This window comes from Entelurus aequoreus, linkage group LG24 (genome assembly GCF_033978785.1).
Source record: "Entelurus aequoreus isolate RoL-2023_Sb linkage group LG24, RoL_Eaeq_v1.1, whole genome shotgun sequence".
NCBI classification, from domain to species: domain Eukaryota; kingdom Metazoa; phylum Chordata; class Actinopteri; order Syngnathiformes; family Syngnathidae; genus Entelurus; species Entelurus aequoreus.
This window is the reverse complement of record NC_084754.1, coordinates 8998445-9018526: the sequence shown is the minus strand read 5'-3', so window position 1 is coordinate 9018526 and position 20082 is coordinate 8998445. Positions and strand designations below refer to the sequence as shown.

Here is a 20082-nt window from a genome sequence, read left to right as displayed (position 1 = left end):
GTCTGGGGGGCTAATGTATAAATGATACATACACATTGAGCTGTAAAAATCTGCTGTACAGTATTTGTATTTGGGTCCCCTTTTTTTCAGGAACACTAATACCAAAAGTCACAATGTCCGATGGAATTAAAAAAAAGTTATGACACCATTACTCAAATTCAGTTTCAGTTTATTTGGAACATGCATACGATACAATGTAATGCATCACACATTTCCAGTTGTTTCATTACAGCACGTCCGAAAAGGAGTAGGAAGAAGCAGAGCTTATTTAATCTGACCCCTTTTCATACCATAGCAATTTTATCCATGTCCTTGTTCTCTGTAACAGAACAGTGAACAAATAAATAATATACCATAGTAAGCAAACAAATATTAAATACATAAATAATCTTTATCCCAATAAAAAATAAAAAAAAGTTCAAAAGTTACAAGATGTTCATCATAATTCTGTACTTTGTGAACACTTGTAGTTTGAACACTCTCTTAAACTGAATCATATTGGTGCTTTGTTTGATTTCTTTGGTTAATCCATTCCATAATTTAATTCCACATACTGATATACTAAAGGTTTTAAGTGTTGTGCGAGCATACAAATGTTTTAAATTAGATTTTCCTCTAAGGTTATATTTCTCCTCTTTTGTTGAGAAGAATTGTTGTACATTCTTGGGTAGCAGGTTATAATTTGCTTTGAACATAATTTTAGCTGTTTGCAAATGCACCAATCGTTAAATTTCAATATTTGTGATTTAATTATAAAGGGTTGTGTTCTCTATATCCAACATTATGTATTATTCTAATTGATCTTTTTTGTAACACTGTTAGTGAATGAAGCGCACATTTGTAGTTGTTTCCCCCATATTTGTGCACAGTAACTGAGATATGGTAACACTAGCGAGCAGTAGAGAATATGAAGTGATTGTTGGTCCAGAACTTGTTTTACTTTGTTCATTATTGACGTGTTTCTTGCTACTTTATTTTTTTAAATTTTTTACATGAGATTTCCAATTCATTTCATCATCTATTATTACACCCCAAAAAATGTGTTCTTTTACCCTTTCAATATTAGCTATGAACAATAAAACACTGAATATTAACACCATATTAACATCGCTCCTCCATAGATATATTTTACAATCAAGCAAAACACAACAAAAATGTAACAAACAGCAACATATGAATGCAAAGGGTGATAAAACCCTACAATATGATATATTATCACTTTTATGCAGAAATTTGTTGTAAAAATGTCCTTCCGCATCTGTTCCTGACTCATGTGTTTTGTTGCTGGCTGCTCTGAAAACAAACCCTGCCCACTCTGCTTTGTTCCTCGTCTGAGCTGCTGTGACGTAGATCAGTATTTTCAACTAGTGTGCCATGAGATACAGTGAGGGAGGCAGCGTGTAGGTAAAAAAGTATCTAACACTTAAACCGAAAATAAATAAAAGGTGAGTGCCGCTAAGAAAAATGCATTGTAGTTTAGGGATGGCTATGCAAAATGAAACTGAGCTGGCTGCAAAGTAAACAAAAACAGCATGCTGGACGACAGCAAAGACTTACAGCGTTTGGAGCAGACAGCGTCCACAAAGTACATCCGTACATGACATGACAATCAACAATGTCCCCACAAAGAAGGATAGCATCCGCACCAATTAAATAGTCTTGATTGCGAAGACAAAGCAGGTGCGGGGAATCGCGTTCAAGGAAGACATGAAACTGCTACAGGAAAATACCAACAAAGAGGAAAAGCCAACAAAATAGGAGCGCAAGAGAAGAACTAAAACACAACACACAGGAAAACACCAAAAAACTGAAAATAAGTCACGGTGTGATGTGACAGGTCGTGACAGTACACCCACTTTGAGACAAGAGCTATATTGATGCATGGTTGGTTATGGTTTGAATTCATATTTAACAATTGCGAGAACGACTTTTTATTGTCAATATCGGCTACTGACTTTCATTTTTCAATGTTTTCTGCTGGTGGTGTGCCCTGGGATTTTTGTCAATGATCTTGGCTCAGAAAAGGTTGAAAAACACTGACGTGGATGACCGTAATAACTCGTACAAGACCCAAAAGCGCAGATTTCAACCATTGAAATACTTTCTATAGTTTTATACTTACGGTCATTTAAAAACAGCACTGTACATCATAATTTGCTGATGTTGCTCTATTGTTGTTGTTGTTGTTATTGTTGTGTTTGCTGTTGTTGTTTTGTCTCTCTGTCTTATCCCCCTCTCCCCTAGAGGGGGGGGGTTACCCCACATATGCGGTCCTCTCCAAGGTTTCTCATAGTCATTCACATTGACGTCCCACTGGGGTGAGTTTTCCTTGCCCGTATGTGGGCTCTGTACCGAGGATGTCATTGTGGCTTGTACAGCCCTTTGAGACACTTGTGATTTAGGGCTATATAAATAAACATTGATTGATTGATTGATTGTCCCCCACAATTTCCCCCTCTGTCTTCTTTTTTCCCCTCTTTCTATCCCCTCCTGCTCCGGCCTGTCTGCACCAAATGATAATATAAATCCATTTAATAAAGTCAAATACAAATAAGGCAACAAGAGAACAAAATAACTTCTCTTTTGTAAATTTGTACAGCCGATATGGGCATCTACATCAACAATATGATTTAAATAAAAAATAAATAAAAATAATAAATAAATAAAAGGTTATGGTTTGAATTCATATTTAAAAATTGTGAGAATGACTTTTTACTGTCAATATCGGCTACTGAGTTTAATTTAATTTGTGCCTTGGGATTTTTTTTAATGAAAAAAATGTGCCTTGGCTCAGAAAAGGTTGAAAAACACTGACGTGGATGACCGTAATAACTCGTTAAACACCCAAAAGCGCAGATTTCAACCATTGAAATACTTTCTATAGTAGTTTCAGACTTATGGTCATTTAAAAACAGCACAGCACATCAGTTTTGATGTCAAAGGTATAAAAAGGCTACAGTTTTGATGTTAAAGGTCTAAAAAAAAGTATGTAGAATATCCGGCGAGCCGGGTTGAAAATCTTAATGGGCCGCATGCTGTCCGCGGGTCGTATTTTGCCGCGGTCTGGTTCATACTTGCCAACCCTCCCGATTTTCCCGGGAGACTCCCGAATTTCAGTGCCCCTCCCGAAAATCTCCCGGGGCAACCATTCTCCCGAATTTCTCCCGATTTCCACCCGGACAACAATATTGGGGGCGTGCCTTAAAGGCACTGCCTTCAGCGTCCTCTCTCACCTAAAAAGGAGACTATTATATACGTCTCTGTGATCCATAGATCTATCTATAACACCCATAAAGTAGGCAGGCACAGAGCTATTTCGCAGCGTGTGTTTATTCCAGACGGCACGTTAATACACTGACACACAACATCCGGATTCCCATCATGCATTGCTTCAAAACTACGGCAAGTAGTAATGTCCAAAAACATAACAGAGACGAAACCGGAAGAACGAAGAAGAGACATGGCGACGACGAGTAAGAAGAAGTACGCTTGCAAGTTCCAAAATGATTGGAAAAAATAATTTCAGTTCATCCAAGACAGCTCGAAGGGGAAGGAGTATGCTGCCAGCACATTTTGTAGATCAGACTTTTATGTGTGTGTATATGTGTAAATAAATGAACACTGAAATTCAAGTATTTATTTTATATATATACATATATATATATATATACATATATACATGTATATATATATATACATATATATATATATATATATATATATATACACATATATATATATATATATATATATATATATATATATATATATATATATATATATATATATATATATATATATATATATATATATATATATATATATGTGTGTATATATATATATATATACATATATATATGTATATATATATATATATATATATATATATATATATATATATATACACATATATATATATATATATATATATATATATATATATATATATACACACATATATATATATATATATATATATATATATATATATATATATACACATATATATATATATATATATATATATATATATATATATATATACACACATATATATATATATATATATATATATATATATATATATATATATATATATATATATATATATATATATATATATATATATATATATATATATATATATATATATATATATAAAATAAATAAATATATAGCTAGAATTCACTGAAAGTCAAGTATTTCTTATATATATATATATATATATATATATATATATATATATATATATATATATAAATATATATATATATAATTTGCATAATTTACTACAATGATATGATTTTCTCTAAAAAAGGCTCAAAACATGTATACTTACTAATTAATAATAACAGTTTTGTTTTAAACGTCCATCCATCCATCCATCCATTTTACAATATAATTACAACACTTTATGTACAAATTTATATACAGATTTGAACAATAAGTTATTCACTGAAATATATTTATTAATTGTGGTTCTTGATGTGGGCTCTGTACCGAGGATGTCGTTGTGGCTTGTACAGCCCTTTGAGACACTTGTGATTTAGGGCTATATAAATAAACATTGATTGATTGATTGATTCTTACAAAAAATATATCTTATAAAATATAAAAGCTAAAATGTCTCTTAAAGCTCTGCCCCTTTAATTAGTGCATACTAAATAAATTAACTTTAGCCTACTACTACAACCATATTATTTACCAGCAACATAAAGTGAAACAGAGGCAGAGGTGTCCTGCCACAGTCAGTAACATATAAACAGAAAACAGTAGTGGTCAAATACAAATAAGGCAACAAGAGAAGTATCCTACACTTCTCTTTTGTAAAGTAAATCTGAACAGCCTATATGGGCATCTACATCAACTATATGATTTGCCTGAGAAGCTGGACAGGACAAAAAAAAAACATTTTTTTATTTTTATTTGTGGCGGACGTAATTCTTTCGTGGCGGGCCGCCACAAATAAATGAATGTGTGGGAAACACTGTAGATATATAAGAAATACTTGAATTTCAGTGAATTCTAGCTATAAATATACTCCCCCCTTAACCCTGCCCACCCTGACCCCGCCCACTTCCATCTCCCGAATATGGAGGTCTCGAGGTTGGCAAGTATGGTCTGGTTTAGGTAGTAATTAGAGATGTCCGATAATCGGCCGATAAATGCTTTAAAATGTAATATCGGAAATTATCGGTATGTTTTTTTTTTATCATCGGTATCGTTTCTGTTTTTTTGTTTTTTAATTAAATCAACATAAAAAACACAAGATACACTTACAATTAGTGCACTAACCCAAAAAAACTCCCACCCCCATTCACACTCATTCACACAAAAGGGTTGTTTCTTTCTGTTATTAATATTGTGGTTCCTACATTATATATCAATATATTTCAATACAGTCTGCAAGGGACAAAGTCTGTAAGCACACATGATTGTGCGTGCTGCAGTTAATTTTACTCATTTTCATTAATTACTAGTTTCTATGTATCTGTTTTTATATTGTTTTACTTTCTTTTTTATTCAAGAAAATGTTTTTAATTTATTTATCTTATTTTATTAATTTTTTTAAAAAGGGACCTTATCTTCACCATACCTGGTTGTCCAAATTAAGTATAATAATGTGTTAATTCCACGACTGTATATATCGGTATCGGTTGATATCGGTATCGGTATCTGTAATTAAGAGTTGGACAATATCGGATATCGGCAAAAAGCTATTATCGGACATCCCTAGTAGTAATGTGACACAATTGCTGGAAACCTACAAAAACATCAGCATGTTAAGTCGCTTTTGACATAAATAGCGTTATATTGTAGGACCAACTTTACCTGTCCACTTCATAGACTTTTCTCAAGTTGGTTGTTTTCCTCTCAGGGCTCATTTGACACCTCCAACGTTTTTAATCCACAGCGGGGACGCGCGTTTCGTGCGCGCGCACACACGCGCTCTTACTGCGAGTGCCGAGTTGTGGCGGAAGACAACAAAACAAGGATGCGACTTGGCGTCCTGATAAGAAAACAAAAAAAGAGTCTCCTCCGGTCTTCCTCCTGAGCCAGAAACTGCGAAAATAAAAGGAGTGTACACATTCTCGCTCAGACGTCGCTCCTTGATAAACACAAAGTCTCACATTCCTTTTGAGTTCCGCGCTGAACTCTCGCGAGAGTTCCTTAGTGTTGCCGAGCGGCTGATGAGTGCGCAGTGGTCTTAGCGACGGGTTGCTAACATCTCAGAAGAACATTGAGTGCGCTTTTGTTTTTCCAAATATATATTTTAGGAGAAAATAATGGCTGAGACGGATCCTAAGTCCGTGCAGGACCTTACAAATGTGGTGAGTCGTGAAACTGGTAGTTAGCGAGGGTTAGCTTGGTTACCTGCTAACGACGGCTAGCTGGTTAGCCACATTTTTATTTTTTTTGCACATTCGATGCCTAAATAGTCGTTTAAGTTGTCAGAAAACGTATTACAATGTAGACCTTTAAGTCTTTTCATTGGCAAAAAGAGACACTACGGTTTTGGAAATGCTACTTTCGGTACCCCAAAGCGCTCTTGTGTGTTCAATTGTAGCACGTCTGTTTACATTTACAATATCAGATAAAGAAGGGACAAGCGGTAGAAAATGGATGGATAATGTAATCACCTTCTGCATCTATTAATTGTGTTGGTTTGGGATACGTTTAGCTTGCCAGTTGTCGTGGAAAAGTGTATTCAGAGGCGTAAAGTAACCATAACCAGGGGCGCCGCTAGGGATTTTGGGCCCCATGAAAATAATATTTACAGGGCCCCCTGTATTATAATTTCATCATCATTAGGGGCCTCTCTGGGCCCCCCTCCATCATGGGCCCCGTCTCCTTTACCCCCCCCCCCCCCGTTTCGGCGCCCCTGACTATAACTATACAGTGTTTTTGCTGTCACCTAACAGCAAGATATCCATCCATCCATTTTCTACCACTTGTCCCTTTCGGGGTGGCTGGAGCCTATCTCAGCTGCATTCGGGCGGAAGGCGGGGTACACCCTGGACAAGTCGCCACCTCATCGCAAGGTCAACACAGACAACATTCACACTCACATTCATTCACTAGGGCATCCATCCATCCATTTTCTACCGCTTGTCCCTTTTTTGGGGGTGACGGGGGGTGCTGGAGCCTATCTCAGCTGCATTCGGGCGGAAGGCGGGGTACACCCTGGACAAGTCGCCACCTCATCGCAAGGCCAACACAGATAGACGGACAACATCCACACTCACATTCATTCACTAGGGCAGTTAAAACCAAATAGTTGTTACACCGTATTTCCCATACTTTTGTTTTTATTTCGGTTTTCAGGAGGGATGAAATAAGAACATTTCATATCAAGCTTATCGTGACCAAAAGTGTCACCTTATTATTATCACGGTACTGTTGAACCTGCTCAAAAAGTACCAATAGCCTACACAGACAGTCTGTGGGACCCGTTTTAATTTTTTATTAAAAGAAAAATGATACAATTAATGAATTTTTCAAACTGAGACTCACTGACTTTGGCTCATTTTCTGTGAAGAACATATATCAGAATACATATTTAATGACCACACACACACACCATATGCCCCCCTACACATTTCTATTACATATTAGATGTCCGGGTCCACTGGACCCGGGGCTAATAAAAGTGTGGACATTGATGTTCCGTGTACCACACGCAACCACACACACACACACAGTAGGCCTAGACAGGAGGAGGACAGGGTGTAGGTTCACAGAACATCAGAGGGTCAAATGTGCGAGAAAATGAGAGCAGACAGTGTTGACAAACAATGTTGCAACCTTGTGTGGGAACCGCAGGTGCAGAAACACAAAAGAAGAATCCCTGTGGGATGCAGAAACTGGCAGAGAAATGTTCCGTGCAACGTTCATATTGTTGTTACTCAGCCAGCGTTTGTTTATTGGGTTACGGTAAACATCTGTTCAGTATTTTTACATAAAAGTGTTTGATTGTGAGGCATTAAAAGCTACAAAATGCAACGGGTCCAATAGACCCACAAACGCTGGCTGAGTAACAACAATATGGACATTACACAAGGGTTAAATAGACACATACTTTCCATGGGAGAAGAAAAATGTAATATTGTTCCAGCGCCTTCGAAATATTTGAGTGTTTGGATATTTGTATTTTCTTACGTTTTGAGGAATCAAGGTTTTAAAGTTTTTCTTAATGATTAAGGCAAAATAGGTGTTTGTAATGGATATTATGTTGTCTTGTATTCATGTTAGCGTTTAAGATAGATTGCGATTAGCGCACCAGCTGCTTTAAAAATATATATATTTTTAAATGGAATACTAACCGTTGGGAATTTTACCGCGGTTTATCAATAAAAGCGGTAATCGATATATACCTCGTTTAGAGGTACAATGTTGCAGTATTTAAAAAAACAAAACAAATACGGTGCATAGCACATCAAGTACTATTTATGATTACATTTGTGTAAAATGTTTGGCATTGTTTACATTGTTGCCAAGAAAACGTATGTCTCTCTTTGGCAGATATTTACCTGGAGAGTTCTTGCTTACATAAATAGGCTACAATTCAAATTGACCTTTTTATTTATTTCTCCTCAGTTTTGTTGGCATTTCAACTAAATTCCTGATTGTATCACCAGGTCCAAACCTTGCTGCAGCAGATGCAAGACAAGTTCCAGACCATGTCAGACCAGATCATCGGGAGGAATATCCTACATTTTAAAGCTACTCTGTTGTAATACTCAGAATTTGTAGGTAGTGTCTTATCAAAGGCAACAAGATTGTTCTTTCACACCGAGCGTTAGGGATGTCGGTACTACAGAGTATCGATTATCATAAAAACAAACGGTGCCATATTTTTGTACCTTTTGTTGCTTGTGACATCACATCCAGTTGCAGACACTTGGCAGGGAAACAAGCCCTCAAACAACACTCACAAAAGGTTCAGTCAAACTGTCAAGGGCAGTGGTTTTTGAACTTTTTTTCACCAAGTACCACCTCAGAAAGAACTTCTCTCCCCAAGTATGACCATAATAACCAACATTAAAATACAGTAGCTTAGTGGGCCTAAAAGTTCATTAAAAACAAGGCAGATATTTTAACAAGTATATTTATTATTTTGGCCACTGTAGCATTACACTCTGTTTCAACAGTAACACTGTTTGAATATAAGAAAATAAAACACTGTACTTTCAGTTTCAGAATCCCTAGTCTAGGAAATACTGCAATTTTTAATGCCAACAAAGAAAGTATGCCTGTTAAGACGCTCCAATGTAATTTAAGGCTCCACTTTTCCAAAGTTTGATGCTAATTTACTTGGCTTTGTGATTATGCCACAGATTAGCATTAGCGATTTTACATGGTGATATCAACACCTCCAAATTTGGTAATTAAAACTACAACTAAGATGCACTTTTCAGACTTCAAGTGTGTAATAAGTACATATACACAATTATAGTAAGTATATAATATTTACAGTATAAACACTTTGGAGGTCTCAACATAAGTCTAGACCGGCTCATTAAGCTTCATGGCAAAGACTATATAATTGAAAATGATACTTAAAAGTGATATAACTGGATACCACTTTTATCAGATCAATTTTAACTGTTAAATAAAAAATAAACTACTAGCATTTATTGACACATGAACACAAAAGTACAGAATATTGGTAACAGTATTGATTCCCAGGTACGGTTGAAATGTGAACGGCACTCATCCTTATTGCGCGCGTTTCTCCAATTCCTTCCATTTTCATTGTACACAAATGACCTCAACTGTTTTTCTACTTGATGAGATGAGCACACGGATCGATGACTTGGAGAAGAATATTGCTGACCTGATGACGCAGGCAGGTGTCGAGGAAAACGAGGCAAACCCTGAAAAGCCGAAAGAGGGTCAAGGTTCCTCATGAAGGTAAAATGAACCATCTCCATTTTGACCGTTCTGCGTTACTGAATATTGCAGATACACTATATTGCCAAAGGTATTTGGCCACCTGCCTTGACTCACATATGAACTTGAAGTGCCATCCCATTCCTAACCCATAGGGTTCAATATGATGTCGGTCCACATTTTGCAGCTATTACAGCTTCAACTCTTCTGGGAAGGCTATCCACAAGGTTGCGGAGTGTGTTTATAGGAATTTTCCACCATTCTTCCAAAAGCGCATTGGTGAGGTCACACACTGATGCTGGTCGAGAAGGCCTGGCTCTCAGTCTCCGTTGTAATTCATCCCATAGGTGTTCTATCGGGTACAGGTCAGGACTCTGTGCAGGCCAGTCAAGTTCATCCACACTAGACTCTGTCATCCATGTTTTTATGGACCTTGCTTTGTGCACAGTCATGTTATATAATTAAATGATAAATGGGTTATACTTGTATAGCGCTTTTCTACCTTCAAGGTACTCAAAGCGCTTTGACAGTATTTCCACATTTACCCATTCACACACACATTCACACACTGATGGCGGGAGCTGCCATGCAAGGTGCTAACCAGCAGCCATCAGGAGCAAGGGTGAAGTGTCTTGCCCAAGGACACACCGGACGTGACTAGGATGGTAGAAGGTGGGGATTGAACCCCAGTAACCAGCAACACTCCGATTGCTGGCACAGCCACTCTACCAACTTCGCCACGCTGTTGTGTTGGAATAGGAAGTGGCCTGCTCCAAACTGCCCACAAGGTTGGGAGCATACAATTGTCCAAAATGTTTTGGTATCCTGGAGCATTCAAAGTTCCTTTCACTGGAACTAAGGGGCAAAGCCCAACTCCTGAAAAACAACCCCAGACCATAATTCCTCCTCCACCAAATTTCACACTCAGCACAATGCAGTCCGAAATGTACTATTCTCCTGGCAACCTCCAAACCCAGACTGGTCCATCAGATTGCCAGATGGAAAAGCGTGATTCATCACTCCAGAGGAGGAGCTTTCACTGCTCTAGAGTCCAGTGGCGATGTGCTTTACACCAATGCATTCCACACTTTGCATTGGACTTGGTGATGTATGGCTTAGATGCAGCTCTCTGCGTACTGTACGTGGGTTAATTGGATGGTCACATGAAGTTTGGAGCTCTGTAGCAACTGACTGCAGAAAGTCGGCGACCTCTTTGCACTATGCGCTTCAGCATCCTCTGACCCCTCTCTGTCAGTTCACGTGGCCTACCACTTGGTGGCTGAGTTGCTGTTGTTCCCGAACTCTTCCATTTTCTCATAATAAAGCCAACAGTTGACTTTGGAATATTTAGGAGCGAGGAAATTTCACGACTGGATTTGTTGCACAGGTGGCATCCTATGACAGTTCCACGCTGGAAATCACTGAGCTCCTGAGAGCGGCCCATTCTTTTACAAATGTTTGTAGAAACAGTCTCCATGTCTAAGAGCCTGATTTTATACACCTGTGGCCGGGCCAAGTGATTAGGACAACTGATTCTGATCATTTGGATGGGTGGCCAAATACTTTTGGCAATATAGTGTACAAGAAAACAATGGAGGGCCACGGCAACAAATAGCATCTGTCTATAAAGTCATCATAATGATGAATGATACCACAGTTCAAAGGTGCTTCACTAACATGTTGCTAACCAATCGTCACTCTGGTTATCTCATGCAGATTCTAAGAGACAGTCGGACACAACATACTGCCGCGTGGAATTCTAATCCTGAAGATGGCATTGGTTTGATGTTTTTGTGTAATTTTTTTTTTAATATATATATATTGACTGTTGTGACAGATGGCTATGTATTGATTGGGGGGAGAACAAAAGCTGAACGTTATTTGTAAAGTAGAATAGTGTGGTTTGCTCATTAGAATTGTAGAAAGTGTTTGTGCACTGACCAGGGTGTTCCATAAACATTGCGGATTCTTGTGAAGTGCTGCTTGATGGAGACGCCTTCAGACAGAAGCCTGTAGTGCATAACAATACTGTTCCTGAGGTGAGATGCATTCCAACCCAACAGATTTTCTTCTATTAAATATATTTAATAAAATGCAGTTGTATTAGTTTAAAAAATTGGTGTAAAGGCATATTTTGTATCCAACTATGAGGTGCCTTTCAAACTATTTTTCAATGCAAGGTAAAATCTCATGTTGACTTTGTACACTGTTAGTGATTGATCCAAATAAACGGTGTTTACAACTGAAGACACCTGGCACATCACTGCATTTAAGCAACCTTTATTCAAATAAATGCAAACATAAAACGGCATAAACAAAATACACAACAGTAACCTTACAAATGAAGTGCTAAACAGAAAAGCATCAAAAAATGTCAAATACTAGAGCTTGATTTTGTCAAAAAATGTCAAATACTAGAGCTTGATTTTGTCACAACTGCATGAAACATATCAAAATAATGTGAACATGGGTTTACATAACAGCAGATAGGTTGTTAATTGCATTACAGCAATTAAAAAACAAGTGGGAAGTTAGAACTCAAAGTCCTCCTCGGTCATCTCAATGGCCCAGGCAAACTTGTCCCTTTGGCTCTTGTTGTAGATCTTTTCAATAGGTATCCCCATTTTTTTACACCTGAAACAAGTCACACTAAGTCTCCAATAACAGTAACAAGACAAAGGGTTTTGACATGAACTGCAAATAACCCCCTCAGTACGGCTACCAAGATTAAAAGCATAACGTGTCAAAATTTTGTACAATACTAGACATCAATCTTGTACAGTTTCAATTAAAAAATAGTAGTAATAGTAAAATATGTTGCAGTATATTTGCGACAGTTATTCATAAAGAGACATGTTTGGGTCCCGTGCATCTTATTTTGTGTGTACTATAATTCCAATGTACTGCTATAGTGTGAAGCTTCCTTAACAGACTTCCCTACACCAGATTAATTAATAACGTCCGTATATTCATACGTCTAGTGATGTAGGCCCCCACAACGTGCATCATTTTGTCATCTTAGGCTTTCAAGTGAGTTAAGAACGCTTACCAAGCCACACTGATGCGTGGATCAAGGTAGTTAAGCTTTGAGGTGCCCAATGCAATCTGCTTGTTTTCCTCTCGGTCAGTGGCCTGGACCTCCAGCTTTAGGAGTTGGTCCTCACAGCGCTTTACAGCTGCTTTCTTCCGCTCCACTAGCCTGAGTGTAAAAAAAAAAAACCCCACAGGGGCAAGTAAAAATGTGACAGAATTATATACACTGCCCTTGTATATGTCTACTTAAAATGAGCCAAAATACATGAAATGCTGTTATTGTAAGGAAATAAGAAATGTGTGTTTTGTCTGGGTACTCCAGCTTCCTCCCACAATCAAAAAACACACACGTTAGGTTAATTTAAGACTCTAAATTGTAAAAAGTTAAAATTCTGTAAACTAAGAATATTTGTTTACGAACATATTTTTAAAGACAATTGTGTTAAGAGTTTCAGAGCGGCGCAGTTGGGAGAGTGGCCGTGCCAGCGACCTGAGGGCTCCTGGTTCGATCCCCAGCTTCTACCAACCTAGTCACATCCGTTGTGTCCTTGAGCAAGACACTTCACCCTTGGTCCTGATGGGTCGTGGTTACCCACATATGCGGTCCTCTCCAAGGTTTCTCATAGTCATTCACACAGACGTCCCACTGGGGTGAGTTTTCCTTGCCTGTATGTGGGCTCTGTACCGCGGATGTCGTTGCGGCTTGTGCAGCCCTTTGAGACACTTGTGATTTAGGGCTATATAAATAAACATTGATTGATTGAAGTATAACCCATTTACCATAAAGAGAAAAAAATCATGTCAAATTCAATATATAAAAATGCACAAAATAAAGCCACAACATTTTTTTGGAGTTGCGGCAATACAATTAAATGAATTTATAGGTGTTGCACAAACTAAATGGTCAAAATATTGAGATGTTTGTTATCTCTGCAATGTGCGAATTGTGTTTTAGTATATGTACAGTGTATGAATTTTGTAATTCACTATCAAACTAACAGTGAATTTGATAATTGTGTACGCAGTCTAAATACAGATTTTAAAAATAAACTTTTAGTTTTAGATGCTTTATTGCTCACCAAAATCAAAGTTTACTTATATGGCCCTTAATCACAGATGTCTCAAAAGGCTGCAACAACATCCTGGGTTCAGATCCCACATCAGGGCAAGAAAAAACTCAACCCAATGGGAGCAATGAGAAACCAAGGAAGGGACCGCAGTCCCCACAGGTGACCGGTGCAATGGATGCCGAATGGATACGGTTAATGATAGAGTCCAGTCTATAGTGAGGTTGCAAGGGACCCACTTGCTTGGCCGTAACTACCATTTTTAGATGACTGACTGTAAATGAACTTTGTGTAGGACATCATGTGCGCTGTACATCACCATGCGGTAGATCATCCTCTCTCAATATACGATCTTTGGTCATGCACATCCCGCTACAACTCCCGACAACGTAAGGTCCACTTTTACTTTAAACATTATCCCATCCCAAAAGTGCTGCCAACATAACATTAAATCATACTGATGTAACTAACTTGCTTTCACCTGAATGAAATTTATGTGAAATGCTGTTGGTATAACGCTGTCGTCGTGTCAGTCAGGTGCCATTTTGCGTGAAGCAGCACATTAAAATGTAAATTATTGAATGACAAGGCGCTTCATATAATATTTTATCCCAAACGTATTCTTGGCTATGTCATGCTCTGTCATTTATTAAAGTATGAATGCAAATTTTCCTCCATCACTTTCGGTGGACGTCATTAGTACTTGTAGTGCAGATCAGAAGATTTTGGGTTGGAACCCTGGTCGTGGTTAAACATTTGGTGGTGTTAAAATTGTTTTGTATGCTAAACTTCAGGATATTAATCAAAAGTGGAGCGTTCCAAAATCATGCTGATTATCAAAGCTGTTAGATGAGTGCTAGTTAGGGTTGGGTATCGTTTGAATTCGAACGATTCCGATTCCTGACGATTCTCGATTCCGATTCTTCTTGTACCATGCCGGGATCAATGTGTTTGACAGGTAGTCCCTGGAAGGTGGTATGTATTTTGGGTTGAGAGTTTTCACCATATCCCTGCAAACATAAACAAACATGTAATGTTGCTGTTACTGTTTAGCCCAGTATCAATTAGCTTAGCTCTAACGTTATTGCTTAACTAACCTAAATGTGGGGAGATTCCACCTCTGAAAAGGGATGCAGTCTTTTGACTATGTGTGCAGTGACCTTTCTGTGGCACTCTTCCGTCTGTGGCACCGACATCTTCCCCATTGCCGCTACGGTGAACGTAGTACGCTGAGCACATGGCGGAGCCTGGCTAGCAGGTTGTAAATTGTCTATGAAAAAATACGCGGGCTAATTTGTTAGCTGCCTCGACGTTGGCGCAAAACACATTATTTATTGCATATATATTGTTTTACTTACCGGATTCGGACTGCAGTGCAGTCACCGAGGTGCCAGGCTGGGCGTCGGAGGAAGAGGAGGACGGTCGGCGCAGCGCGTCGAAGACGGGACACGCATTTATTTGTGCTCCATGACCTCGGAGGTGCTTCGTCATGTTCGACGTGCACCCTCCTAAGCACGAAACAGTCCTGTCGCACGTGTTACATTTCGCCGATATTTCATTTTTTTTAGTAAAATAAAGCCACACTTTCGACCGCCGACGCCCGCTATCCATGCTTGACTGACTCGCTCGGCTACATAGGCTCGGCTATGCTAACACTTCCGGCGGTGGGCGCTTCTTCGTTGGTGTTCAGCGGCTTCTTCTTCCGGTTGGCGGACTTATTTTTTTCCGGTCTGCGGACTGGGTATCGAAACTAGGAATCGAAATTTAAACTTTTGAACGATTCCGGGAGAATCGGAAAGTTAGTCCCGGTTCCAATCGATACTCGATACCCAACACTAGAGCTAGTTATAGCTTAATTAAAGCTTTTTTTAGTCTGGACATTTCAGCCTTTCAAAGTTCGTCTCGGACAACCAATTGTTGACCTTGGTATTTGTCAAATCTTAGTTACGGCCCCTGGCTACTTGTGCAATACTTAGTCAACTTGGAGTCTGAGTTGTCTTTAGTCTTGGCATCCTTCTTGGCCTGCTTCAACTCCGTCTTGGCAAGGGCCAGCTGCTCCTTTCTGCCATCAATCTGGGTGGATCATATAAAGACTAGTGTTATGATATGTAGAATACTGTCATTTATAGTCAATGGTCCTCTATAATACAAATTTGAAGTCAGTAAGTTCCTTCATTTTCACTATCCTCTTGTGGGGAAGACTGGCTCGTACATGCAGTTGCATGCTAAAATCCTTTCCAATACAAAGTAGCATATAATTCCAACTAGGGTAGTACGATATACCGGTATTAGTATAGTACCGCAATACTAATGAATCATATTCGGTACTATACCGCCTCTGAAAAGTACCGGTCCATCGGTCCAAAGTATCATCCCTGCAGGACGAGGAATAGCTAAACATAATTCACTACACACCGCAGCTCACCGGCGTCAAAATTTAAACAAACAGTGGATCTACACCTCATATCCACTGTAATGATACCAAGTACAGGAGCGTATCTAGTCAATACTATGATTATGTCGATAAATTTTGGCATCACAACATATTTTGTTTAAAAAAAAGTTATATTATGTTTATAAACTCAGGAAATATGTCCCTGGACACATGAGGACTTTGAATATGACCAATGTATGATCCTGTAACGACTTGGTATCGGATGGATACCCACATTTTTGGTATCATCCAAAACTAATGTAAAGTATCCAAACAACAGAAGAATAAGTGATTATTACATTTTAACAGAAGTGTAGATAGAACATGCTAAAAGAGAAGGTAAGCAGATAAACAGGAAATGAACAAGTGGATTAAAAAATAATTTTCTACCACTTGTCCTTAATAATTTTGACAAAATTATAGAATGATAAATGACACAATATGTTACTGCATATGTCAGCAGCTAAATCAGGAGCCTTTGTTTGCTTACTTACTACTAAAAAGACAAGTTGTCTCGTGTGTTCACTATTTTATTTAAGGACAAAATTGCAATAAGAAACATATGTTTAATGTACAGTAAGATTTTTTGTTAAAATAAAGCCAATAATGCAATTTTTTGTGGTCCCCTTTATTTAGAAAAGTATCGCAATAATTTTGGTGCTGGTACCAGTACCAAAATATTGGTATCGGGACAACACTAGTTCCAACATATCTGACCATAGTTTCGATTTGGAAGTGCTAAAAACCCATAATGGGTGGAGACTAGGGATGTCCGATATTATCGGCCGATAACTGCTTTAAAAAAATGTAATATCGGAAATTATCGGTATCAGTTTCAAAATTATCGGTATCGGTTTCAAAAAGTAAAATGTATGACTTTTTTAAAAAACAGCAGTGTACACGGACGTAGGGAGAAGTACAGAGTGCCAATAAACCTTAAAGGCACTGCCTTTGCGTGCCGGCCCAGTCACATAATATCTAAGGCTTTTCACACACACAAGTGAATGCAAGGCATACTTGGTCAACAGCCATACAGGTCACACTGATGAACAACTTTAACACTGTTACAAATATGCGCCACACTGTGAACCCACACCAAACAAGAATGACAAACACATTTCGGGAGAACATCCGCACCGTAACACAACATAAACACAACAGAACAAATACCCAGAACCCCTTGCAGCACTAACTCTTCCGGGACGCTACAATATACACACCGCCCACCTAAACCTCATCATGCTCTCTCAGGGAGAGCATGTCCCAAATTCCAAGCTGCTGTTTTGAGGCATGTTAAAAAAATAATGCACTTTGTGACTTTAATAATAAATATGGCAGTGCCATGTTGGCATTTTTTTCCATAACTTGAGTTAATTTATTTGTTACATTGTTTTATGCATCCAGCGGGGCATCACAACATTAGGCATAATAATGTGTTAAGTCCACGACTGTATATATCGGTATCGGTAATTAAGAGTTGGACAATATCGGAATATCGGCAAAAAAGCCATTATCGGACATCTCTAGTGGAGACGCAGTCAAAAGGGCAGTGGCCGGGAGGGCCCACAAGGCGGCGCATCCTGAAGAGACGGTCAGAAAGCGACTTCAAGAGGGTATGTAAAACATAATGTATGCAATATTTGATAAAAGCACCATTACAGGGTATGAATGACCACAATGAAGTGTTTTAAAGTAGGGATGTCCGATAATGGCTTTTTGCCGATATCCGATATTCCGATATTGTCCAACTCTTTAATTACCGATACCGATATCAACCGATATATACAGTCGTAGAATTAACACATTATTATGCCTAATTTGGACAACCAGGTATGGTGAAGATAAGGTACTTTAAAAAATTTAAAAAAAGAAATAAATTAACATTTTCTTGAGTAAAAAAGAAAGTAAAACAGTAAATAAACAGTTACATAGAAACTAGTAATTAATGAAAATGAGTGAAATTAACTGTTAAAGGTTAGTACTATTAGTGGACCAGCAGCACGCACAACCATGTGTGCTTACGGACTGTATCCCTTGCAGACTGTATTGATATATATTGATATATAATGTAGGAACCAGAATATTAATAACAGAAAGAAACAACCCTTCTGTGTGAATGAGTGTAAATGGGGGAGGGAGGTTTTTTGGGTTGGTGCACTAATTGTAAGTGTATCTTGTGTTTTTTATGTTGATTTAATAAAAATAAAAAAAAGATACCTATTAAAAAAAACGATACCGATAATTTTCAATATTACATTTTAACGCATTTATCGGCCGATAATATCGGCATGCCGATATTATCGGACATCTCTATTTTAAAGTAAAACAAAAATCATAATACAACCCATCCAAAGCTGCAGACACACAAAACAGAGTGCTCCCAGTAGAACTTGGAACAAGAAGTACTTTAAAGCTGTCCTAATTCCAGCACCAGTTTCGGGTAAACCTCAAAGAAAAAGAAAAACAACTACAGGGACTTATGAAACAAAAACTAACAGCCTTTTGAAAGATGTCTTAAAATTGAAGTAGATGTTCTTAAGAGGAAGAATTCAATACAAAGAAAAAAACGTATTTTCCACCCATCAGTACTGCATCATACCTTGGTCTGAAGGTTAGCCATAGACTGTTCAAAGGTCTTTGGTGGCGCCCGCTGGTGGTTGCACAGAATTGCAACAGCTCGGTTTGCTCTGTTGTAGGATAGCAGCTTCTCCACTTCATTATCAGACCCTTCGGAAGGTGACAAACCGATAAATTGCATTTAATCATGACACGTACTGTACTTGACAGGTGGTAATGCCCACAATTAACATGTAAGCACACACTAATTTGATGTAATCCTTCTATGTGGGACCACATTACATTTGTTTGGCCAACTAATAACTAGCCCTGATTGGCAAAATGCAAAAGATGACCATTTATTATTTATTATTTGTGCAGCTAAAAGGCTGACAAATGTTAAGACATTAGGAATAATTTGCAGTACAAATAAAAATGCATCATTCTTGGACAGTAGATGTTTACAAATAATTATGTGATACACATCAGTGGTACTTTAAGGCAGTGGTTCTCAAATGGGGGTACGCGTACCCCTGGGGGTACTTGAAGGTATGCCAAGGGGTACGTGAGATTTATTTTAAATATTCTAAAAATAGCAACAATTCAAAAATCCTTTATAAATATAAATAAAAACCTATCTTTTTTTCCAAATAGTTCAAGAAAGACCACTACAAATGAGCAATATTTTGCACTGTTATACAATTTAATAAATCAGAAACTGATGACATAGTGCTGTATTTTACTTCGTTATCTTTTTTTTTCAACCAAAAATGCTTTGCTCTGATTAGGGGGTACTTGAATTAAAAAAAAATTCACAGGGGGTACATCACTAAAAAAAAGGTTGAGAACCAAAGCAGTGGTCCCCAACTGCCGGTTCGGGGCTGTGACGCATTTGCTACCAGGCCGCAGAGAAACATTAAATAATTTATAAACTGCATTTTCTCCAACTTAAATTTCGCCTGTCTCACTAGATCAGGGGTGTCAAACGTACAGCCCGAGGGCCGGATCAGGCCCGCAAACAGGTTTTTTTCCAGCTCGCGGAATGAGTTTGCCACGTATAAAAAAATGAACCCGAAAATTTCAAATGAAAGAAACTGC

The 20082-nt window shown here is 38.0% G+C and overlaps 3 protein-coding genes across 12 annotated transcripts in view; 1 reads left to right on the top strand and 2 right to left on the bottom strand.

The window, feature by feature from the left end:
* The window catches only part of si:dkey-246g23.2 (solute carrier family 66 member 2), a 116677-nt gene extending 109946 nt beyond the window's left edge, over window positions 1-6731 (bottom strand). For 2 of the 3 annotated variants that reach the window (XM_062035605.1, XM_062035606.1), the window contains exon 1: window positions 5833-6142. Coding sequence is in view for 1 of the 3 variants with exons in the window: in XM_062035604.1 (XP_061891588.1) it covers window positions 6642-6650 (9 nt within the window). In the remaining 2 variants the exon portion in view is untranslated. Of the gene's footprint in view, window positions 1-5832; window positions 6143-6641 lie in introns of those variants that run through there. The other variant, XM_062035604.1, reaches the window with a different exon arrangement.
* On the top strand, window positions 6148-12141 carry hsbp1b (heat shock factor binding protein 1b). The gene is made up of 4 exons (XM_062035607.1): window positions 6148-6332; window positions 8640-8706; window positions 9789-9915; window positions 11611-12141. Exons 1-3 carry the CDS (start codon window positions 6288-6290, stop codon window positions 9911-9913), a joined length of 237 nt encoding a protein of 78 aa, XP_061891591.1. The 5' UTR covers window positions 6148-6287; the 3' UTR covers window positions 9914-9915; window positions 11611-12141.
* A 17-nt stretch (window positions 12142-12158) lies between these two features.
* Window positions 12159-20082, bottom strand: part of zgc:173742 (DNA topoisomerase I, mitochondrial) — a 117622-nt gene continuing 109698 nt past the window's right edge. For 5 of the 8 annotated variants that reach the window (XM_062035600.1, XM_062035596.1, XM_062035601.1 and 2 more), the window contains 4 exons: window positions 19028-19155; window positions 15967-16067; window positions 12944-13093; window positions 12177-12528 (listed from right to left, as the gene is read on the bottom strand). In XM_062035600.1, the coding sequence (XP_061891584.1) occupies window positions 12426-12528; window positions 12944-13093; window positions 15967-16067; window positions 19028-19155 (482 nt within the window). In that variant the 3' untranslated portion in view covers window positions 12177-12425. Of the gene's footprint in view, window positions 12529-12943; window positions 13094-15966; window positions 16068-19027; window positions 19156-20082 lie in introns of all 8 variants that reach the window. The other 3 variants (XR_009824324.1, XM_062035603.1, XM_062035602.1) reach the window with 3 other exon arrangements.